The sequence below is a fragment of the Lichenostomus cassidix genome, chromosome 4 (genome assembly GCF_008360975.1).
Source record: "Lichenostomus cassidix isolate B80296 chromosome 4, HeHo_3.0, whole genome shotgun sequence".
Taxonomy (NCBI): Eukaryota; Metazoa; Chordata; class Aves; order Passeriformes; family Meliphagidae; genus Lichenostomus; species Lichenostomus cassidix.
The window spans coordinates 31096562-31121574 of record NC_139484.1 but is presented as its reverse complement, the minus strand read 5'-3'; the positions used below and the strand labels follow the sequence as shown (position 1 = coordinate 31121574).

At 38.0% G+C, this 25013-nt stretch overlaps 1 protein-coding gene across 7 annotated transcripts in view; it reads right to left on the bottom strand.

Annotated features, from left to right (window-relative positions):
- Positions 1 to 1943: 1943 nt before the first annotated feature.
- The window catches only part of RAPGEF2 (Rap guanine nucleotide exchange factor 2), a 179761-nt gene continuing 156691 nt past the window's right edge, over positions 1944 to 25013 (bottom strand). For 4 of the 7 annotated variants that reach the window (XM_085058603.1, XM_085058604.1, XM_085058607.1 and 1 more), the window contains 13 exons: positions 24394 to 24551; positions 19722 to 19962; positions 19106 to 19489; positions 17640 to 17851; positions 17436 to 17559; positions 16789 to 16812; positions 15545 to 15768; positions 14542 to 14727; positions 12632 to 12784; positions 10274 to 10499; positions 8100 to 8659; positions 5232 to 5537; positions 1944 to 4056 (listed from right to left, as the gene is read on the bottom strand). In XM_085058603.1, the coding sequence (XP_084914729.1) occupies positions 4031 to 4056; positions 5232 to 5537; positions 8100 to 8659; positions 10274 to 10499; positions 12632 to 12784; positions 14542 to 14727; positions 15545 to 15768; positions 16789 to 16812; positions 17436 to 17559; positions 17640 to 17851; positions 19106 to 19489; positions 19722 to 19962; positions 24394 to 24551 (2824 nt within the window). In that variant the 3' untranslated portion in view covers positions 1944 to 4030. Of the gene's footprint in view, positions 4057 to 5231; positions 5538 to 8099; positions 8660 to 10273; positions 10500 to 12631; positions 12785 to 14541; positions 14728 to 15544; positions 15769 to 16788; positions 16813 to 17435; positions 17560 to 17639; positions 17852 to 19105; positions 19490 to 19721; positions 19963 to 24393; positions 24552 to 25013 lie in introns of those variants that run through there. The other 3 variants (XM_085058606.1, XM_085058605.1, XM_085058610.1) reach the window with 3 other exon arrangements.

The window sequence follows — 25013 nt, the reverse complement described above, 5'->3', positions numbered from 1 at the left end:
TTAGACAGAAGACTGTAAAACTTACTTAAAGGACAATCTAGAGATAGGGGACCAAAATTATGTTAATCATCTTAAATGGCTGCTGTCTCCTGAGGGGTTCAATTTTCAGAGTAATTTTAACAATGTTCATATTTTCTTCAATAGATCTGTGTTATTTAATTTATGTTAGAGAGGCTGTTGCTGCTACATAGGCTTTATTCGCATAAGTATTTTTAATGTTTCATCCCATATCAAGGAATACATAAATATTAATACTTGCAATTAAATCATTACTTGAATTCTCCAGAGTTGATTTTGTTTCAACTATGCAACAATCCATGAGAGACAGCCTGGAAATATATTGCATTTCCTACTAGTCTTGAAGAAAATAGAAGGGTTTTGATTTTGTTTCTATTTTAAAACGATACCTTTCCTCTCCTTAGGTTGACCAAATATTTGAGTCTCAGATTTACAGATGTAAAACACGCACGCTTTTCCAAATGACCAAGACTAATAATCCATCAAAGCAGCATCCCCAATACTTCAGCTTTTACAAATTCGTGCTGACTCCAACGTGCAATGCACTGCATAAAGAAGTAGCCTCAGCCTCAGTAAGTTCCAGTAAAAAAAAAAAGTCATAAAAGAATACAGATAATTAAATTACATTTCTTCAAACAAACAACAATCCTTAGATTTCAGTATTCTGTGCCATTCTGGTGAATGCAACACTAAATCCCAGCAATTGGTACTTACTTGTCCACATCTTGCTGCATCCACTCAGTAAGTACAAAATTCATATTACACATACTAAAACCATCAAACCTGTTTCAGAAGCTGTCACACCAAGGCCTTTACTTCTGTTGAATCAGTTGCTGTGTGAAGTGTTATTTATCACCAGGTCCACAATGAATTAAGCTACCGGTATTGGATGCTGTGTTGAGGTTGTCTCTATATAATGTGTTCTAAAAATACTAACTACAGTAAGGAGGCATAAACAGGAGGATAGAAAATGCTGCCTAATTCAACAATGTATCAAGCACAGAGAAAAAAACTGACAAGTGTGCAAACACCTCACAAGTTGGTAAGAGGAATTATTTCCCTATCACTGTGCCTTTAGTACTACTGGAGGACAATCTTGCAGGTAAAATATGTAAAAATGTGTGTTCATTCTACTAATGTCAAAACCAATGGTAATCTTTAGCTTGTTGACATGCACCCAACAAGTATTAGCCACAGATTCACAGAGAGTAGTTCCACTCACACCGCACAAATCTAACAGTCTCCATAATTTCTTCTCTTAGACTGTTAAGAGAATACAGCATTAAAAATAGTGTTTACAAGTCCTACATTTTCAGTGATTTTTAGCCTTCTTACAACTCTAAGTGTAGATGATTTCTAGAGTTATGTTAGGAAGACTTAAATCTAGACAGCATTTTGTTGCTTCTCTTTGCAGTGAACTAATTTTAGATTTAGAAACACCACCTGCCAGGCATTTCAAGGCTAAAAAGGATACGGCTGTTAACGGCTTTAGCAGTACTATTTTAACCCAGTCTTCTGCATACCATTGGAAATAAAGAATCTAACCTCTGGGGAAAAAAATAAAATCTACAGATTTAACATTGGATTAACATCAGCTTTTGTTACTGGGGATGCTATTAGGTGATACTTATTTTTTTAAATACCTTGTTCAGTAAAAACTCAAAAGGATCACTTTTGATACTTCTCCATACCCAAATGTTTAAACATGTATTCCTTAATTTTATGCCATTAAGAATATAAAATCAACACAATCTTACCTTTAACACTGTTTGCATTCTATGTATACCTAAGGCCAAACCTTTTTTGGCATTTCAAATGTTTCTACCGGGAATGCACATACTCTCAGTCATTCTCATTCAGCAGTACACACACCAAAGTTTTCAAAAATTATCAGCAGCGTGTTAAGAAAAACTCCACACCAGTGGTTTGCCCACATCACTTGGCAATGTCCCTTTAATATTAATACACAGAGAAGTAAAATCTTTTCATAAATTCGTTCAAGTATGTGGAACATGTAAAATGCATAAGAATCAATATGGACTTCATTAATGTTATATTTATTTATTTTCCAGCTTCATACAAACTGGATGTAGAAGCATAAACATAGTACATTTCTACCATTTTCAACAAAAATATAACCAATATGTACAATTATTGTATTAAAAATACAAAAGGATACAGACTCCACCAATGTCTTTCTAAAAGACATACAGGTACAAGTAGTATCAAAAGTATGAGGAAATCACCAGTTAATTGTACATTCTGCACTTGACATCACAGAGCGAACTGAGATTAGCAGTCCTATGGTCTACAATTACTTAATGCTTATATAACATTTGTGCAACTTGTGATAGAGCTAGGATTTTGTATTACTATATGCACATGAGGTCCATACCCTTGAGAATAAAACTGGCAAATAATGCATATTACATGTAAAATTACAAATGCATAATTGACAATGTGATATATAAGCAAATAGACAAAAGCTATGATTACAGGAGAGAGAATTAAATAAAGCACTGACATTTGTTTGATACAGTGAAAAAACACTGCAATTTGATCTTTAAAAGTTGAAGCTATTTACGTTTATCTACTGATCAATATGATCAGCTGAGTTCAATGGAAAAAAAAAAAATCCAAGACCAGCAGTTCCTCACATTTGAGTACTACTCGGATTGGCAGCCTTCACTTCTCCGGAGTCTGTGCAAAAACAACACAAAAATAGAGGGGAGGGTCATTTCAGTCATTATAGGGTTAATAGCAGCTGTGAGCAGGTGGTTGCTACACATTGGCCTTCTCTACACATGCAGTGTTCCATGAAGCCATTAACAGTTGTGACTATTTCTGTATTGCAAAGGCTGGCAAATCTAACTGTGTTATTTTTATTTCTTTTTACTTAAAGGCTCGTTTATCCCCTAATGTCGAAGTCAATAGATGGAGGTTATTAGATCAGTGTTAACAGCCGACACGAGCTGTGACATCCCAACTTGCCTTCACTGCAATGTTATCCAGTTAATTTTTTTATTTTAATATAACTACTATATAGTTTAAAAAAAGAAGTATATAACTTAAAGGTGGGGTTGCCATCTGTCTTATTATAATGGGACACTTTTTTTAGTATGTCATCCTGTATTCCACAAGGCACAGGTATGAGACACACTGTGTCCTCTTCCATCACTGACCAATTGCAAGCACTGTGTTTCTGCATTTACACCAGACCCGGATGAGGATGCCATTAACACTAAAATTTACAAGCTTGTGAAGATTCCAGGGTGGGGCACATTAAGAGCAAAGCCAGATGGTCAAGGAAAGGCTGCATCCTGTAACCTCTGCCTTCCCTTCTGCCCTGCTCAGCCATGTGATAACATTCTTCAGGAGCTCAGGCTGGCAACTCTACTTACAGGTGTGAAATAATACTGTAATTACTATTCAGATGCAGTATTTGATCTCCCAAACGCAAACATACAAAATTGAAACAAAGGCATTGTAAACAAGCAAATAAGCACTGCCTCCTTGAAGGATCTCAAAGCATTTTTCTCTTTGTAGGTTAAAGGCCAAATGTAATTTGACAACTAACTTATCTCATTATCCCAATGAGACTAAGTGCTAGGATTGTGATTAAAATCTAAAAGGAAGATTTAAAAAAACCCTTCCAGGCATTGGGAAGTGCAGCCAGAGTTAATCATCCTGATGTGATGATCTTGGAATTTGGAATGATACTGTGTGATGTGGCAGACAGCGACAGTGGTAGCTTGGAGATTGCTGCACTGTGCATTTCAAGCAACACAGTTTGAAAAGTGCCAGGGCGATTTCTTCACAGTATTTCACATGCAAAGGGAGAAGGGACAGTAGGGGGAGGGGCAGAGGAAGAAGCCCCATGCTGCTTTAAGGCAGGGAAGGAGGCAAATAGGTCCACCATCCTTTAATCATAGTTCCAAGGCTCCTATTCTAGGGACGTCTTCTTGTGCTCTCCTTTAAGGTGGCTCACTCTGGATCCAGAAAAGCCCAAGTCTTAGACAGCAGAGACTTGTTCATCTTCTGCAAACATAATAGGATATGGGAAAATAAAAATTAGCTCATAAAGAACAAGACTCCTACTGAATGAAACAAGCTTGTGTGTACAACAACTGCGGGTATTTTTCTCCTGTGTTTTCCATTTCATTGAATAAATATATACACTTTAAAACAATCTAAATTTCAGTACGTTTCAGGTCTCATGAGAAGTATTTCTTTGTAAATCTAATCTTGAAGAAAATAAGACAATTGCTTTCACTGAGCTGGGTGCAGTTCTTCACCTCAAGGAGTACAACAGATACTCCTCGATATCTAATAGCTTCAGAAAAGCATCTTACATTTTCCCCAAATATATCTGCAATTTAGTCATCATTAGAGGAAACAATAAAAATCTGTTATGGTAACTCTCAAAGTCTGAGGCAGCTCAATTAAGGTAGACTTCTTTTCCCCATAATGTTCAACTGCAGAGTTCATCCTGCACCTAAAACCTCAGGTGCAGTAACTAAGCAGTTAGAGGGAGAAAGGGGATGTTAGACTATCATTAGCAAAACAATGCACTGAGATGTGTGATTTTGGCACCCCCCTGCCTAAATTTTGAGGACTTAAAGTTCCAATCCAGCTAAACATGCTCTCCACAGAAAAACATCACAGTTGAGCTAAAGCATAAAGATGTAGCCACACATAGACCAGCAAGGTAGCAAGACAGCAGTGGGCTCATCACGTGAAGCAGATGGAATGGAAGACTCAGTGTCCACAGTGTAAAGAGTTTCAGGTAGAATGTGAGCAACTACCCAAATAAACCTGAGCAATGATGCTCTATGGGGTGGATGGGCCAAAGTATTCTGTAGACCAGGATGCTTTTTGATCATTAAATACATGGTTAATGTGGAAAAATACAGCAGGCAGGGCTATACAAGGTGAACAAAGGCACCTTCAGAGAAGCTCTGCCTAAGGCGACTGCTTGGTTGTCCAAGATTCAGGTGGACCTATGTGCCCAATTTTAAATTATATTTAGGATGAACTGAATTCCTTCCCTTCCAGGAAGTTACCAATAGCAAGAAGTTAACAAATAGCAAGTTTTGAATGAAACAGAGTTCAAATTATGGCAAGAATACATTTGCGCAATTCACTTTGTGACTCTCTAAGCACTGACCAGTTTTGCATGCAGCACACTCAAAATCTAACAATTAGAAATTTACCGTCTTCCTCTGTGGAAAACCCTTGAGATGGATAGTGAGCAAGACGTGGATCTGACTCATTTGGTTTATGCCACTGAGGTTTGTTCACAGGCCTGCCAGCTGAATGACCATGCGACTGCTGCTGGGGAGTTGCTGTCCCATGAGTCTCACATGTCCGTGCCACCATCCTGGACCTCTGAAGTGCTATGTTGTAGTCGGGAGGCTTCCTGGTTGGATGGGAGCCACCTTCTGCAAACTCAGCAATAGGTATTCCTACATAACCAGGAGGAGTTGGAGGTGGTTCCCGATATCGACCCTCTTTTCGTGCTGCAGGAAGAACAACAGATGATCATAAGAGATAGGAAGAGAAACACTGCTCAAAGGAAAATAGATGGTTAAAAGCTAAATAAATATCAACCAACTCAACAGCCCAGGAAGAGAAAGTCTGAATGACAAAGGTTAACTATCATATGCTAGATAAAGAGCTTGTGAAAAATGAATCAATCGAGAAAGTACAGAATATACAACATACACAAGATGTAGCTATTCTTCCAGTACTGAAGCACTGGTCTAACAAAATCCACCAAATTACACAGGGAATTTGTTCAAACTTTGCAACTGAAGCTGTTCCATCAATTGTATAGAATAGAGCATACAGTGATCAAAATAACATAGAAGACTAAAGAGTACACAGAAATAGCATACATCAGGAATTTTGGCATCTCCCCAAATGCATGATTATCTTAATTCTGAAGATGGGTTTCACATCCAAGAGCTCATCTCTTTTGTTTTTAGCATCTTAACAGGGAAAAAATAAAAGCATCTGATACACTATTTTCTTCCTACAATCTTACTACATAATGAGGCATAAGCTACAATTCCAAGGGGTATGGAAGAGAAGTGGTCTTCATCATCACACTATTTGTATGCACTACTGCCCACAGCCCCTACGGCTGTATTCTCTGCAAAATTAAAACTCAAACTATTCCTGTAAGAACTATGACTGAGTATGACTTTATCTAGGAGATGGAAAGACCACCACCTAGCTTGTGGATCTCACTGAGATGTAACTGTTTACCTGAACAAGGCTTAACTCTGGGCATACTGAGAAGCTCTCTCTTGGAGAGAGCTCTGAGGGAGAAAACAACAGTTAAGAAGCCTGAGCATCTGCAGGGACACACAGCAGATAGGCAAGAGTCTCTGTTTCAGAGTTAAGCACTTAGAGAAGTCAGCTGGGACTTTAATACTGTACACTTATTGTGGGCCCAGCCCTTCAACACATGACCAGTTAACTGACAAACCTTACAAATACACCAGGAAAAACCTACTGACACAAACAATTTACTTTCCACAGCTTGTCATACACTGTATATTCTTGCATAAGCAGTGATGACAACACAATTAAGCAGCATGATTTGACTGAAAGGGCAGTACAAGCTTAAAATGGACTGGTGGCTACTTGGATGTAACCTTTTACAGACTAAAAATAAATCCTTGGTATTACAAGAAAACCAAATAGTTTCCAATACAGTCTTTTTCTTGGACAAACTCTTTTAACTGAGCAAAGCAGCATGAAGAAGCTTCTGAGAAACTTTATTAAAAGATTTCTGAAAATCAGAAGAAATTCTGTATAAAAATTCTATTGTAGAAAAATTCTATTGAAATACTGCAAGAAATCAATGTCTATTCAGTGCAAAAGAACTGTGTAAACCAGCAGGTTCTGTTGGACAGTGATACACAGAGCTACATTTACAGGACAGTTAGTTAATAGTACTGAAGTGCATGTCAGTGTGTTGGTTTTAATTTTCAGGTCTCTTTCATGTTCTTTCAAGTTTCTAAAAATGTAGAAGCACTGCCTTGAGAGGCATGTTTGGCAGCACACCTGTTATACATTCTGGAGGAAACCAAGGGTATCAAAGAGTAAAATTAGAGATTGGCATGATCCTGAAGAGCTTTCTTCTCTTCATAGTCCAGAGATTTAGATCTGCACCCATGCTTTGAGGCAAAGGGACACTTCTAAGCAATACACTTGGGCAGAAAATGGAAAAGCAGTTTATTGCAGTGGTCTCAGCACGACCTCAATCTGGCAGATATTCAGCTGTGTCAGCAAAAAATGGCTTTAGATAGTTCTTCATATTAACCCGACAAAAGGCAAAGTGAGGGGAAATGAAAAGAAGAAAAGAGGCAAAAATGCAGAGGTATTGGATGTCCACGGATTAGGACGCATAGAAGGAACAATATGAGAAAGATGTTAAGCTCTGCCAGAGATACCTTCCTACTAATTTATGTATTATCTGATCTTTCCATTATTGAAGCATAGAAATGTATTTCAACTCCACAACTTCTTTGAAATCTCTTCAGTTTCAGCCATCCAAAGAAACATTTCAGCTGGTATTTAAACACAAAGAGATCCCATTTTCAGGAGTAAGGAATATTCACAATTATCAGACAAGTCATACAAAGGTATAAAGTAAAACACTTCTATAAAAATCAGGCCACATTTATTAAGATTTCTAAATATAGCCTATGGAGCCTTACTGTGATGAGAAATTCACATTTCAGAGCAGACATCTAAATACATCAACCTCTCAAAATACTGTCCAGCAGTTGAGCTAGTTTTTTGATGTATGGCAGGCTCCATAATATAATAAATATACTATACTATAATATACTATACTATAATATATTTTCCCTAGCAATACATGCACAGTTAAAGGGAAAAAAATAGGACAGACTACAAAATGTTCAGTTTTGCTTTAAAAGTTAAATGTAAAAAAAAAAAAAAAAAAAAAAAATCAAACCAGAGAAAAGAAATGCAGTTTTAAAACAATAAGAAAAACCTTAAGCAAATGAATTAAAGTACTTCATGGTAAACAAAACTTAACTTACCAACAAGCCCCTTTGTACTACTGGCTGCTGCTGCTGTGTGAGTGGGCGCAGGAGCTGGCTTTGCCTCCTCTGCTGGTACAGATGTTATGCTGCTGGTTTCAGCTTCAATCGAAACATCCTTCCCACCCCTCCGCTTTATGGTACCTGTATCACCCTCTGAGTCCTCTCCCCAGTATCCTGTTGAAGATGCCCAGCTTGCTCTGGACTGTGCTTGATCGAGGCCCTCCCTACCTTGACTTTGCCTGCCATACTTTGTGCCGTGGTCAGGAAACATCAGCTGGTCCATATGGCTGCCCGAGGCCCACAGTCCTGCCCCGTCACCTGAACTATCAAAATGAGCATGTCCAAAAGGCAGAGTCTCCCAGCTCCTCTGGTGCTGGATTGTCTGGATGTTATCATGAGAACCACTCGAGCAAGAAGTCCAGCTACCACGGCCACTGTCAGCTGCGTCGAGCGAAGCTCTGTCCCCCTGGTCCTGTGACAGCTCTTCTGTACTAGGAGAAGAAAGTACAGTTGCTCCAGCATACAGGCCTCTGGTCTCTGACAGCGGTGCATATGAGCTGGATACACAGTGATGAGGGGGACAAAAAATCCAGTGTTGGAATTGGAAGCCATGAACATGACACACAAAGAGTTCAACAATCAAAGAAAAAACAAAACATGCTGGTGGGTTGGAGTAGGTAACCTTGATGGCATTTTACAGGTCTCTTTCCACCCAAACCATTCTTTGATTCTATGATTGAAGGTTTTGGGGCACTTTAAAGTATTTATTGTTTGCATTAATGACTAATTCAATTTTGAGATTAGGACACTTTTCTTTCAAGTACATCCTCAATAAAACAAAAACAAACAAACAAAAAAAACTGGATAGATAACTTGATGAAGCCTTATACTTCAGCAGAGTAATTTCAAAAGGTAAAAATCCTAACTTTACAATAGCCCTTTAAGGCAGGCAAACCACATTGACACACATAAAGAGGAACAGACAGGGTTATCCTACTGCTTTTCCAGCCATGCAAAGCAAATGGTTCAAAAGCTAGAAACAGCTTAGCGGGAGCTGGCTGATATTCAGGTTTAGATTTCAGCTTTTCAGATTTTTTTTTTTCAGCTCAGGAAACAGTGAAAGCTAACTTTTCAACATTTCCTGCAAATGGAAATGTTTTTTAACCTTATTTTTGGAAACACATGCTACTTCATAGAGCAACTATGTTTTCTGTAGCCTTTCAGTGATTAAGTGAGCCTGACACTATCCCTTACACAACAGCAGAGAAAACCGACAAAGTGTCACTTTTGCTTAGCAGATATCCAGGCTCCTGGGACTTATTCTAGCAGGGCACTTTCCTATGCAGACTGGAGCCCTCTTCTTCCAAATATTTAAGACATCTGATTAAAGAGTTTGCATAGCCTGAGATTCCCAAAGCTGAAGTACATCAGTTTTGGAACAGGTCTGCCATACACAGACTGTGCAGGATTAAAACCCCAGAAACCATTCAGAGGATTGAAGCATCCAAGTAACAGCTCCAATAAAAAAAAAGCAACTGGAGACTAAACAAGAGCTGGAGCTCCAATTATTTTCACACCAAGGCTCACTGCTAGAGATTTAGAGAACTCCTCACAGCACTAGCTTCCCCACCATTACAGAAGTTAATTACCTAGAAAATTACTAGAAAACCAGCAGCGTAATGTGAATTTTAGCTTCCAATTATTGTTGACTAGAAGAGATATTTGGAGTAAAATATTTTGGAGTTAGACAAATATGCACTTTTCCATGAAGCAGACTGGAAAATTGCTAGCTATTTCTGTACTCAGTTTGATCACTGAATAATTGTATGAATATCTCATCTAATTCAGTTAATTCCCCATGTAGAAAGCAGGCTAGGGTACTAGTCTGCCACAAAGTGGATAATCTGTGGCACCACTGAAATGCTTAGATGGTAACATCTACTGAGGTAAAATCTTGCTGCAGTAGACCTCATTGTGCACTCAGGAGTGCAAAACCTTTTCTTGGCAGGAATGCAGCATTATCACAAAATGCAGCATTGAAATAGTAGTTTTTTAAGAGCAGAGGAGAAAAAATATTTGAGAGATACAGGGAAAGTTACATGGACAAACATACATGCCACACACACACTACATGGAAGTATAATGTAAGTAAGCACAAATAAAATTCTTACCCTAAGCTGTATTGATCTGGTTCAATCATGATTCTTCTGTCAATCCTTCCCACACCAAGATTTGTCTCCACGATGCTGACAGAATGCCTTTGTCTCCTCTCATCATGCAGGGAGACTGGCATAGAGTCAAAAGAGGAATTGCTGACAATACTAGATCTAGAAGAAATTTCACTGTGACCAGAATCGGAAAAGTTATCCACCGTGCTGCTTGGAGCCAAAGTGTAGCCTGCAAAGGGAACATCGCGTTAATCAGACTCTCCAAGATGCCTGCTCAGCTCTCATCAGGCAGCTGGCAATATTGCAACAAAACTGGCAATAAAACAAAGCTACAATCACATTTACATAGCACTGCAAAAGATAAAGATACATAGCAAAGCAAAACTGTGTGACGCTGTGTCTTTGGTATCTTAATCAGAGCTTTAGGATTGTGGGAACATGTACTACTCATTTACAAACCAACTGCTCTCCTCCCTTCTTCTCTGCCCTCCTCCCCTAAATTCTTTTGAAATCCATCATCATACTTGTATCCTCACATTATGAAGTGTTACTCCTCAAAAAACTGCCTGTGCATAAACACTGTCTCCAAGGCTGGAAGGAAAGAGATGCTCTGGTTGAGATTACTGCTTAAAGTAACCCAAGAAACTCTCTCATACAGTCTTTCTGTTCTGAAAAGCCATGCTTCAGAGACAAACAGCAGGTACATGAAGCCCAGGTGTCTGGGCTGACTGCTTATTACGTATCTTGGGTGACAGAGGGGCAGGTTTTCGAGCTTTCTTTGTGATACTTGGCTAGCTAATTAATTTCAAATTCCTTATTACCAGAACTATGGTGACATTTGGAGGTAGGTAGCACTGACAGAGCCAGACTGAGATCAAATCTGCAAACCATGTCACAGAAGCAAATTCAGCTTTTGTTTCAGTATTAAACAAAGATGTGCTGAATCTTCTTGTCAGCTAAGTTAAAAATCATTAAACAACACATCCACAAGTCACTGCAGTTTTAAATTTTTTTGCTTTCACTCTACTCATAAGTGTCAAAATTTCTTCAACTGATCTATCCCAATTCACTTGCTGAGACATGGTATTAATGCTGTCATTTTTATCTGAAAGAATGTTTCATTAGCTCTGTGTGACCATCCAACCAAGGATTTTTTTAAAATCATGTTTATGATTTGCTTTTTTGCAAAAATAAAGTGCTTTTCACACTAAGAATCAAGTACAGAATTCCAATTCCTTTTTCAAAAAATGCACAGGCACGACCATATTTATATAAGTTCACTCTTTGCTAATGTAGTATTTGGGAGAAATAAAGACGACAGCTTACAAGGACTCAAGATGATATATCCTCTACATATTATCCTCCTCCATCTGACCTTAGTAAATAACACTTCAATTGAAGTCACTTCAAACCCAATGTATATTTTCCCATAATGCCATATTATCTAACTGTTAAACTGAACTTTTAGGCTATTCTGAAAAGAGAATAAGTTAGAAGTCACATGCAATACATCTAGGCTATCATACTTTCAAAGTGGCTTTTTTGGTTGGTTGGTTGGTTGGTTGGTTGGGGTTTTCTAGGTTTTGTTTGGGTATTTTTTTTTTGTTTTTGTTGTTTTGTTTTGTTTAAACTACAGGACAATGCCTCCATACTGTTTTGTCAATTCACAGCCAGAGCTACCATGAAAACAAACAGGCTTTAGAAAAATCCCTTCCAAGTCCTAAATTCACTTTAAAAAATAACTCCATGAAGTCACTTAAGAAGATCTTTGTCAAGAAAGCTCCAATGTCTAACACCATTCCTCAAATATTCATACACATGGTTTAAATAATCAGGCTGCTATTAAAATATTCTGTAGTATAAAATATAAATTAGAATTTAAAATATTCTCATTTGAATTCCAAATATCTTAAGCCTTTGTGTCATACATAGGCCATGTCCCATTTAAATGCATGACACAGCAAATAATTCCTCTAATAGACCAGTGTGGTCAATGCTGTACAAAGATTTTAAGTTTCAACCTGCATATTCTTCCACTGAAGGCAGGAAACAGTGATCATAGAACTTTGTTCTGTCCAAAGCAGCTGCAGTGAGAGTGACCTACTGCATCAAATCCTGCATCATATCAGGCTTTCTGGCTTTTGATAACCAGAGGGCTTTCAGGTACCCTTGAAATCAGGTTCACAGCTATCCTTTCACAAATCCCACTCTGCACTACATTTCCTTCCCTCTTGCTGACCATAAGTGACAAAAATAGGAGCAGCAGTAGTTTATCAAGTGTACAAATTTTCTCTCAGAAGCTTCCAAAGTCCATGGACTTTGCTTCAGGAAACAGGATGGAAAATATTGAATGTCTACTACCTTTCCTTGGAGAGCTCTGTGGTGAAGTAGGAGGAGATGACAGCTGTGAAGATGCACTTGAGACAGTGTCTTCAGATTGTTTCTTGTGACGATCCAAACTTCCTTCTTCCGATAACGAAAGAATTTTCTTTAAAGCTTGTGGGGAGTTAATGCCTTTAAGTGAGAATTAAAGTAGGCAGATGTAAAGACCAGCACAAGTACATCCTTATGTTTCATAATGCATTTATAGAGCAGACACCACACAGGAAGAGAAAACTACTCTTTTTCCTGTATGTTTCTCAGTTTCTGACACCAGCTTAAATGAAGTAAAATGTTTAAACCTATTCCTGTTTAAAATACAGTGCTTTATTACTGCATATTAGTGCAGATGGTCTTTCATTCTGGCCACTTAAGATGAATACTTTGCCACAGAAAACACAATGAAAATTTGATGTTGCAGAATACTGCCTATACAATAGATAAATTAAGGATATGCACAGGAACAGTTACTGAGAAACTTGAACTAAAATTAGCTTAAATACAGACACACACCCGTCTCACTGTTTAGTGAAAATTTATATAGTAAGCATTGAAACTGCTCTCCTGTTTCTTTTCTATTCAGAGTAGCCTAGAAGGTCAAAGAAAGCTGGAAAGAAAATTAATAAGGAATACGCTTAAGAAACAAGGCCATCCTGCAGCTGCCTTCCCCTCTTTCATTTTTGAGAAGTATCTCTGCACCAGCTTATTTTGGGAAACTGAAGAGTAAAAACATCCTGAAGATGATGTATGATGTAAAGATCTAGGGCATCAAGAACTGCTTTTCCCAGGCCACACTTACCAATCTTTCTCTTCCCCTCCCCTCAAAAATCCACCCTGGGACAGCCTGATAAGTGAAGGCAGAGTTTCTCTGACAGTTTTGCCAATGTTTGTGGTAGAGGTTATTTCCAAGCATTCGTGGACTTTATCTTTGATCTGTTGGATCACAATCCTGTTATCAATAATTTACAGCTGCCTGATCAGCATAACCTAGTCAGTTTTCAGAAACTTTGCCACTATGAGCACAAAATGCAGTCTATGGAGCTTCAAAGTCCTTTTAAGATTAAAATTTAATGGTAAAATCAACAAGATCTAGATTAATATTGAATTGTTTCTTGCTCATTTTGCTGCTCCTAACACTTTGTTGCAGCCTCAGCAGTGCATGAGGAAAACCAATAAAGAGTGAAATCAGAATTAAGCTCTTGTGAAATAACCATCATGAAAAAGGAAGGGCCAGTTGTGCTACATATACTTACTACAATTACCATACTTTAAGTGATTTAAGGAGTTTGTTAATAATGCATACATGTTTTGTACACATGTTGGGAAACAGATTTGGAAATCAGGGTGGAAGAAATTCCTGCGGTCTGGTATCTTTTTGTAGAATACAAAGGCAGCAACAATTGAATAACAGTAAAAAAGCAGAAAGGAGTAGAAGCCAAAGGGACAATTGTCACTGTGATACTTCAGACCCACATTTCTAATATGACTGCCAGCTTGAACAGGCCTGAATTTCACCTTAAAAATTCTACTTGTGAAGAGACACCAAAACTTCTGAGGCTTCTCAGATTGGTCACTCAAGAACTCCATGTCCCTAATCCCTCTAGAAAAGCCAAGGCAAGATCCCAGGGCAAACAGTGAGAAACATATATTCTTTCCAGCTACTAGTAACAGGTAAATACTCATACTGATTAAATTGGCAGGATGCTTTCCCTCGATTTTTCTTTCGATTTCTATAGAAGAGAACAATGCCTAGACACTGCCTGAATGGGCATAACCTGCATATCATACCAGAAATAAAAGTCTGAACCTTATTTGATTAAAAATGTCTTCCTGACATCAGCAAGCAAACAAACTTCAGAATGTTAAACCAAATTCTCCCTTGTTCCACCTACCGAATGGTGGGAGGTCTTTGACTGGCACTTTCTTGCGAGAAGGATAAAGAGACACAGCTGGGACCTGCAATGCTTGGTTTGCTTTATGCTGCTGCTGCTGCTGCACTTTCTGCTGGATTCCTGCCCGGGGAGCCACCGGTGACGTTTCCGATTTTCCAGATCGTTTGTCTCCCGTGTTCTTCGGCACTTTGCAAGAAAGGGGACAAAACACTGAATGACTACTAGCTAAAAACATGGTGGGTGTTTTAGTTTAAGCAGTGCAAAGCCCGCTGATTAACAATTAAAAAATAAATGCAGCAAAATATCTTTAGACAGAAAAGATGAAGAGGGAAAGAGGAGGAGATTTAACTCCCTTTAAAATATGTACATTATCAATGAATGTTTTCTGTCTCAAAATAAATCTCTGATAAATGATCACTGTTACCAAAAACACGACCAGAAGTTATACTGGGCTATCATAACGACTACAACTGATTTAGAACAGACATAAAATTACTAGATTTTGCTACCCTGCAGGAAGGGAGGGGCACAAGATACAGCTTTTCCTCAAATCAAAATAAACTCGATATCCAGGATAAGGTCCCCCTCTGCTGCCCCAGGTACAGACCTCCAGGTATCTCTGAAGCACCTGGCCATAAGAAAATTCCCTATTTCCTCAGAATAGCCATATCCCTATTCACACTAAAAACTTCAGTACATCAGAAATATAGAAAAACTTTTGACTCCTCCATACCCTTTGTACAGACAAAAAAAAAAAAAAAGCCCTTGTACACTTCAGTGTGACATCATCTTAATGCCTTATTACCTGTATAAATACTATGTCTCAATCCTGTTAATCCACAAGATTATTTTCTTAAGATTCGTAGATGTTTAATACTTGAAAATGACTAGACAAATCATTTTCTACTTCATTGTCCAGTTACTGTTCCAAATTGCTTCACTGTACTAGAAACAGTTATATTGAACAGTTTTCTTGAAATCCCCAACAAATGACAATGCTCACATGTGTTGGTGGCTGGCTCACACTGCAGGGAGAGTGTCTGGAGGCTCTCTTCATCCATTTCCAGGTCCAAGTTTGAGAGATACTGCTTTACTTTCCGTGCCATCTGAGCATCTTCATACAGCTTTTTAGCATTAAGAAAAGAGCTCCGACGGACCCGCTTTTTGTGACCCCCTGTTTGTGCAACATCCAGCACAGCTGCATTGGTGCTGCCCTGGCTGAGAGACCTGGAGTGAAGGGGGTCAGGAGGGGGAAGAAAGAGAGCAAAGATATGACTTAGTCCAACATGGTAGCACTCAATAAGCATGAAACATGCAAAAGATTGCATGAATGTCAGTCTACAGTCAAAGCTCACATGCCTCATTCCAGTAAGTCAAACAGCTATAACAGATAGAAAGATGAGGGACAGGAAATCTTTTTACTTGGTTACAGGCACTATTTTAATTGCACAGATATTTTAACCTATTCTGCTCCAACTAGGCAATAACACTTCACACATCTAGAAAAGCACTCAAGGTAGCTCTCTCACATAAGCCATCTACTGAGAGGACTGGAGCATTAGGAAAAGCTCATGCAGTAAGGCAGTGCTGACAGAAGACTACAGTTGAGGCTCAAATTCAAATACATATAAAGGAGGCACTTTGAAAGCCCTCTATGTTTTAACTCAGACTGTACACAAAATGCACAGCTCTTTTAACTTGCAAGACTGAAAACACTTTTGTTAAATGAAATGATCAGCTAGTTCATGATGAAATAAATGCCATGCACATTTCAGTGTATGTATATCTATATGAAAGCGATGCATTGGTCCTGAATTATTAAGTGAAAAATGATGGCGAATTGTAATATAGAAAGTAAGTTAGTTGAGTAGATCCTGTAAGTTTTACCCTTTGTATTTGATTGTGATAACTGCTTAATAAAGTGTAAGGAAATTACCAGCTTTTTTCAGCTGTTGCAACCTTGTAATTTTGTAGTTTCTCTCTTACTGAAAGTCACTTCCTTCAGCAATTTAAATTGGGGGTGGGGGAGGACACCCTACTTCTGCAACAACCACTTAAAAATAATTTAGAAATTTTGTGTTTCAATCTCAAATCAAAAGCATTCCTAGGCTAAAATGTATTGTCAGTAAAAATGGGTTAACAAAAGAAAAAAATGTCAAAGCACCAGAAAATTAAAGATAGCAAGTAGGAAACAATGCAAATGGTAAAGGAAGAATGAATGTCTGTGTGTTGTCTCCAACCACTTACCCCAAACTCCTCCATTTCTTCTTCCTGCAAGTGAGAGCCAGGAAGAATAAAGCATGGGTTTAAGAAGAGACAGAGAAAGACCACAAGCTCAGAAAGAAAAAGACCAGACCTCAGGACAAGCAGTTCTGGAAGCCCAAAAACATTAAAAAGAGCCTTGACTCGGGCATACAATCAGGTATTACAAACTCTTCTAGCTCAAATTATGAAAAAAGAGTATGCAATAAGCTTGTCAAATATGAAGCCAAAGAGCATTCACTCCATGTTTTCTAACACAAGTAGTTGACACTGCTTCAGATTCATTACTTCTACTGAATCAAAATTACAAGGCTGGCACCTGTCAGTGTTTCAAACAGACTAGTAGATATGTTTTCAAGACAGTTTCTCTCCCTCCCTCCCTCCCTCCCACTGACAGAATCTCATTTTTATGAAGCAACTGTCAACCATGGAATAGTAAGAAACATTTTAGTATATATCAGTAACCACAAAATGTAGTGGTTTCTCCAGTTTTAGACCACCACATCATGCTGGCAAATTGCTAACACAAACAATTCATACTGCTCCAACAGAAGGGGCATGTGAAAAGCTCCTCCTGCTGCCACCTAGCCTTCTCCCAGCTGGGAAAGCTCTGCCTGGTACAACACACTCACCTTGTTCTAAACATGAGGGCAGGATCCATGTTCACAGACGCCATGCGACCCACATGGCGAATCTCCTTCGCGATCATCCGCAGCTTCTCAAAATTCACCAAGCCCTCCACTTTAGAATCATTTCCTACAATCAACAACGGCAGCCATTAGGCAGGAAAGTTAGTTTCCCTTAGCTGGTAAAAGATGATGTGCTTCTGCTCTTACCTTCATGAAGGAATGTAAGGTCTTTTTTGATGACAGGAAACAAGGGGATAATAGGGGGCTGCAGGTTTTGGCTGTTAAGGACATTGCGATATTTCGCCATGTTCCTAGATGGATCAAACAAGTCCTGCAGATCTTGAAACAGTTTTTCATACTTGCTTGGAAGCTTTTCCCATGTAGTTCGGAGCCTTGCAACTGGTGCCAAATTCAGGCCACTTGAAACAAAAAAAGTGCAAGAAAGTTGAAGAACAAGAGAAAGAAACAAAACATCCTAGAAAATACTATTTTGTATGAAAACAATACCATTTAGCCATAGTATCTTAGCACAAGTGTCAATAAAGTAACAGAAATAAAAGAACTTCTTTTTGCCAGCACGTATTACAGAGTAATTAAGATTGTTTTTATCAACTGTAGCTGGTACAAACCCCATTTTTCCTCCTGTAATTACATTGCCTGTCTTGCTATTCATTTCTACCTGTGGGAAAGTCTGGTTCCTAGAATCTTTCCTGAGTGATTTCTTGAGAATCACTCAAGTTTTTCCTATCAGACAGGCTGCTTTTATTTCTCATTGAGATCAGCTGAAATAGTTGAAAAAAAACCTCAATATTTTGATGTCTCAGAGATGCTGACTGATTATCATCAGCATGGATCCTTGACTTCGGAACTTGCCCCATTTGCTGAATAGTTTTCAAACCTAGTCATCTTCAGGAAAAGTGTCACATTCAATCTGTTGACTGAATGTCAAGAAAATGATGACAAGAGCTTGTGTCAAAGACAGTGATAACATTGTCATTTTAATGCAACTTATTCAAGCTTTTTCATAACAGACAATACTGGGGGATTGATTTCTTTGTTTGGGTTTTAAAATATATGTATATAAACATAGACATTAGAGTTTTCTCTCTTCATTCTCATTCCAAAACTATGAAAGGTTTTCTGAGATTTTCAGTATATTTTAAAATTCTTATTAAAAGATCTTTATTTACGGACTATTATGATATCACAGTGTGTTATTGACTTTTACCAGAGTTCCCTGCAAGAAACTGCTGATACAAAGAAAACCAAAGGCAACATATCATGGCTGAATGAATTCAAGATACTGGGCAGTATGTATAAAAATTATCTGCTTTGGGGAAATTAACCCGGTCATTTACAACAATTGTGTGGTTTTTCTGTATGTACCTGTTGTTTCTTTTGGTCTTTGTCTTTAAATAAAGTCTCTAGTGCCATGTTCACCTTGCCACACTATCTTGAGCAGTAAGTATGTATCAGTAGCACTACAAATAATATTTCAGCAAAAATTTCAAATTACAGAAAAGTTCAGATTACAAAAAATGCCCTCCCTTAGCAGATTGCCAAGTGTTGATGCTAGCAGTATTAACTGGTTTACTCTATTAATGACATTTTTTTGACTTACATAAGTAAGGCTTTGCTTTTCTCTTAGAAATAAAATTATTACTGGGAAATACCTAATGATGGCAAACATTGAGTTGAAGTTCTTGCATTCTCTGCAGTGCAGCGCTATCTTAATGAAATGCTTAATGATCTTCATCCTCTTCAGCTGGTTGGTTTCTCTTAGAATCTCAGAAGCCACCCAGAATGTTTCTTGATTTATCACCTCTTCAAACCTTTTTAGATTAATGCAACCTGTTTTTGATTTGAGTTTAAACAAGTCATCTATGTATTCCGTGGGTTCGATATTACGGAACAGCTCGAAGTTTCTCATGGAGAGCTGGGTAGCCACCTCAACAGTACTGAGCTGTAGTAGGGAAATTTGGCTTTCCCTTAGTAACTCTTGAGCATCTTCATCTGAACAAAGAGTCTCTGTTTCCATGTTGTTCTTCAGGTAATATCTGCAAACACAAAATTCAAAAAAAGACACAATACACCCGATTAGTACTGAAAGTTACAGCAGTGATGCAGATGGAATCTGAGAAAAAAATGAACTTCACCAGGCCTAGGTATTAATGAGAAGCAGCAATTTGTTGCAAAGAAGCAGAACATAAACAATTAAATAACACTCTTTTAACAAGATTTTGACTTAATAAACTGGCATCACCAGCTTTAGCTCAGTCTCTCTCTTACCTGCCACTCAGCTGTATCCTGTCAGCAAGCTTGGACAGCTGATCAGGAAGCCTCCTTTGCTTGATGACACCCTCAGGTGTGACGGAGACTTCACAGAGTGAATATGCATCAGGGGTTGCAGTGAGAGCAAATTCCCTGATGGCCTGGATGACAACTTCCTTTGCTGTTGTGTCCTTGCTGATCATTATGTAGCGACTTTGCTGGTCTGCCTTGAAAACCCGCAGCACTTGGTCTGGTAAGTCTGCAAAAAAAATACACACAAGTTATGTAATTTAGTAAGCAAAAAATAAAAACATAATGGTATAAGAACAAGCAAGTCACACTGAGTTTACTTATTAGTGTTATCAGTTTTTACTTTAGTAAAAGCTAGTTCTATTAACATTCAGGAAAAGAAGTTAGTTAAGTTACAGCTGGAGTAAGCCACAAAAATACGTTAGCATTTTCGAAGTTCGGACAGACAAACTAATGAGCAGTCAGATTTTCACAGGTGTTGAGTCCTGAAAAATTCTGTTTAAGTCTGAGAAAAATCCAGGATATTAAACTACACTATCCTATACAATGACGTGTAAGAAGTTTAAACAAGTAGGTGACAGGAGTGTCAATATCCTTAAGGATATTTCAAAGAAAATAGATTCATTTCCCTAACTATGACACTCAACCATAACGTCACACACAAAGGCAAGGCACGTGATGTAAGTGGCTAGGAAGGAGCTTGTTTAACAGCCAGCATGAAGTGCAGCAATATTGATGCATCCAACTATTCAACTATCCAAATGTCCTGTCATTGATGCATTTAGATCAGAGTAATAAATGAGTCAGTAACAGACTGAAAACTTTGCTCTTTATTTCTCTGTGCCAGTGTTCTAGTAATTAAGAATGCAGCCAGGGACAAAGAAAAACCTTCACAAATATTTAAGTTCTAATTATATTCCTGTTTCAAGTGACTGATGACACAAAACTTACAGTGAACTGTTTTTTAGGAAATCTGGAAAACTACCAGCCTAACATTGGATTTGATATTTCCATTAGCTATAGGGAGATACCAAATCCATGCGTATTTTCGTATTTCCTTGCATGCATTGAAATCCACTGATCAACTGAATTTTGGTTGTTATAACTGTATTATTAGGAAAAAAAAAAAGAAAAAAAAAGAAATTATACAGCTATCCACCACTGGGTTTTAACATCAGGTATTTTTAACTGACAAGTATTTAAATTAATTAATTAATTTAATTTCTTCCCTCTGTTACAAATAAGCATTTCTAGTTTTGTGAGACATAACATCTAGTAATTTTTCTTTCTTTAATATGTTTTTTTCTTAAAAGTAATTTTTATTTTAGATCAAAGAGGACATACAAGTAATAAAATATGTAATAACAGAAAGCCATCTAAAAATTAAGGCTTCTGAAACAACTATCATTAAAAAATACTGAAAAAACAGCTACCAAATGGAAACATTCACTTTGACACAACTACAGTTTTTTTGACATGACCTGAATGTGCATAAGATGTACCCAAGTTCCAGAAATATCTATTCAGCAGCAGAAATCTTATGACAAAGGAACAAAACTTAACATCCCCCCACTGCTACTGCATGTTTCCAAAATAATAATTTGGAAAGCATTAAGATAAATCTCTCTGAGTTCATTTACATGACACAAAGGCTTTTTAGGCTTAAATATACTATTTTACAAATTTCATGTAACTAAGCCTGTAACTTTTAAGCTCACAGTAATTTTTTGCAGCTTGAGAAGCACTAATACCAAGACACACTAGAGCTGTGTGATTACATCATCAGTTACACATAAAGGATATCATTACAGGCCAGTTTATAGCCCTTCCTAAGCACTTGAGTCAAATGTAGAAATACTTTATAACAAGCAAGTCAATTTTGCCTTTTATCACCAACCCTACACTGGCCCATCTTCCTTCAGTAATCAGTTGAAGAGGTATATAGAGCAGTGCCTGAAATATTCACTACATTTTTTGATATCTCAAGGAAGGCAGATGCCGAAGACACAGCCTTTTAGAGACATTATTAAAAACCAGACCTTTCTCTAGATCTTGCTGCCTCTTGCTGTTACAGAAATCCTTGCCACTCAAAGACATGCTGTAAAGTTGGGAAGCTACTGCAAACAATACCCAGGTGAGAAATTGTTTTAACAGTCCCTAGAAATAAAGTGTTTTGTGCAAGAAGAAAACAACCTGCTCTGCTGGATCATTGAAGTCAATATGAAGAAATTCAGAGGACAGCAAACAGAGAAGTCCCATCTTTGCACTGCATTTTACCACCCAGGTAAAATGGGTGCTGACCTATCAGAGCTGGGAGCAAAAGCTCTACACAGAATACAGAGAAGTCTGCCAGCAATGGAAATGATTACAGCTATAGCAATGGTAGCAAGTAATTCAGCCCAATAATTTTTAAATAAAACACTTGAAGAGAATCATAATCACCCCCCTTCACTGCTTTTCAAAAAAGGAAACTGGAGTGGCAGGCTGAAGAATGCAATGCTGTATGATAGGAATCTACTCCCTTAAAAAGATTGTGAGGGGAAAGAAAAAATACCAGTGACTGGCAGTTCATCATTACTCTATTATTTTGACTTCCAATCAAACAGCAAAGGCAGCACAAGAAAAGAGAAATCAAAGTGCTATTGAACATTTAAAAATAAGCCTTTAAAAGTATATTTGAGACAACCCGAGCCAATCAGAAGAGAAACTAAAATGACTCCTTGCAGATTTCAAGCTGTTCACACTTTCTCCTCAGACTACTCTTCTAAAAGGAGCAAGTTGTTTTATTTTCTATCCTGAGGGATATTTCTCAGAGCCTCAAAGGACAGCTGCTCTACCACTTTCTCTTTCTCCTCCAGTGCATTCAATTTCTTGCAAGCTGCCTCCATTTCCATCTTTAATTTAGACTGAAGTAGTAAAAGGAATTAAAATTGCAGGCTTTAATTTTTTCCAAATCTTGAAATATATGGAGATATAATTCAACTCCTCTATCTACACTGCAACCATCTCTAAAGCCCTTAAGGTATATGTTTTTCATTTCAAGCCCCTTTTTCCTTCCTTTCCACACAGGAAAAAAATTTTGCCTAAGAATTACTTTAAAAATATCCAGTACATGGACATTCAGGCAAATTTTAAGTGAAAGAAAAAGTCAACTTCTTTTTAAATGAGGAAGAAATGTATTTTCTACTAAGATACAGAAAAACTGTTAAAACACTGGAGCACTGGCATTATGTCATATTGATCTCCTTTCCTCAATGCAAAATGCAAACAGTAGAACCTTATTCATTCATTAAGGTTCTCTCAACTCCATCTGTGATTGAAAGGTCTTTAGGCCTGCAATGGCTTTCGCTCCCATGGAAGTTTGTTTGAGCTGCATGAGGCAGCAATGCCCACAGCTCTGGAAGTTAGTTGCTGCACTCAGCATTAGGGGCACAATGATTACCCAGAACCATCTGGTCTAGGTAAGTGGCAAGCCAGACAATGGAATTTTCACCCATTTATAGAAAAACTTCTGATGAAAAGCTAGGCTCTTACTGATCAAGAGTATCTTCAAGGTGTTGGACACTAGTCATTAGAAAAAATCCAAAAAAATATCAATCTTCCAAGTCTCTCAGGATCAATCTTAGGCACTGGGGCAAAAAACACGAACCACCTTCTTGCAGTCTCCTCTAGCCATAAAAAACCTGAGATGAAGTAATGCTCAATATCACTGTTTCAAGCACAATGATTGCACCAACTTGACTAGTGTGTAGGCTGATATTTAAGCACCATCCCTTTAGGTAATGTTTGAAATCCCTCAGGAGGGCACTGAATTTTCAGTTCTACTTTTGAGAAATTCTCTGAAGATTAGGCTAAAATAACCAAGTGTCTGCAGAGCTACTATCACCATATACTCCTCCAGCAGCTATATTTAATAGCAAAGATTGGATACTTAACTCAGGAAAGGTTTCCCACTAAGAACCTTCCTGCAGCCAGATAAGAACCCAAATCCCAACCCTAACAGGAGCTCCAGCTAAACCCTTCTTATAAGATAAGGGTTTCAAGTTTCTCACGTTCTCTCCCTGTTTCTCCCTCACTCACCCCTGTGCTTTGATCCTCTCTAAATGTGTTCATTTTTTATCTATTTTAGAAAGGGATTTTATATTCAAAGAATTTGGCATACAGCTGTAGGGCAGGGTGACTAACAAGAAACTTTGAAACTCTGTCCCTTACAAATGTAGTACAAATGATGCAGCTCTGTTCAGAAAAAGACTGAAATACATGTCTTGTGTCCTAGTCCAATGTCCTTTCCCTTTACTGTAAGCTAACGATCTGCTGTGCTATTTGAAAATATTGCAGTCTTTTAAACAATGATCTCTCAAGCAAAACAGGGAAATATATCAGGGAAAACATGATTTTACTGACCAAGAATATCCAATCAGAAAGAAGCACTCTGCATACAGCATACTTGAAAAATCAGACATCTATTATATGTGGGTGAAGTATATTGTAGCAAGTGTAATAAATCTTAATGCGTGAATATGTGGCTAATTTGTGTGTGACAGCAAACAGTTAATAAAAAAATCACATGCCTCTTCAGATGCTATAAATCCAGACAAAAAACCTGAACTATGAAAGGAAACTAAAAGGTCAAGAACGAAAACAAAAGAAGGATCCTTACCTGGAGTAGTATTAAAGTCTAAGATGCGGTGATGAGACTGCAGTAGGTCAGGATTACTGGATGACAGGGTTCCACTGACAGGTAGAGCAGGAGGAATGTGCTTGCTTTGCCTCAGTCCCACAATGCTGTCATCCTGAGACTGGCCAATTCCAATGTCACTGCATCCAGAAAGAAACAAAATAAGGACTTAGAGACATTCAGAGCTTGGCTATACAAGAGGGATTCAGGATGTCTCTATAGCTACACATTCATACTTTCAACTGCTAATACGCCAGTGCTATTTAGAAGTCAAAGTACTACAGACAACAGGACTTGCTGTCCAGCTTCTCAACAGCACCCAAATGTCCACTCAGAGTGATTAGATTTGCCTGCTCACACTGCCAGAAGATCATCACCACTAAGCTCTGAGGAGTTGCTAGGTTCCTGGTTTTTAATGATTTTGTCCTAGATGTTCATTCAAAAGGTGATATATACCTCATCATTCTTGCACCACCCCATCACGTAAACTTTGAGTAATACTGCTGTCCCCACAGTGTTGTTTTCAGACCTGAACTTCAGACATTCTTCACTCCATACAGACAGGATTTGCAACTATGTTGGTGATAGATTGTAGCCATACT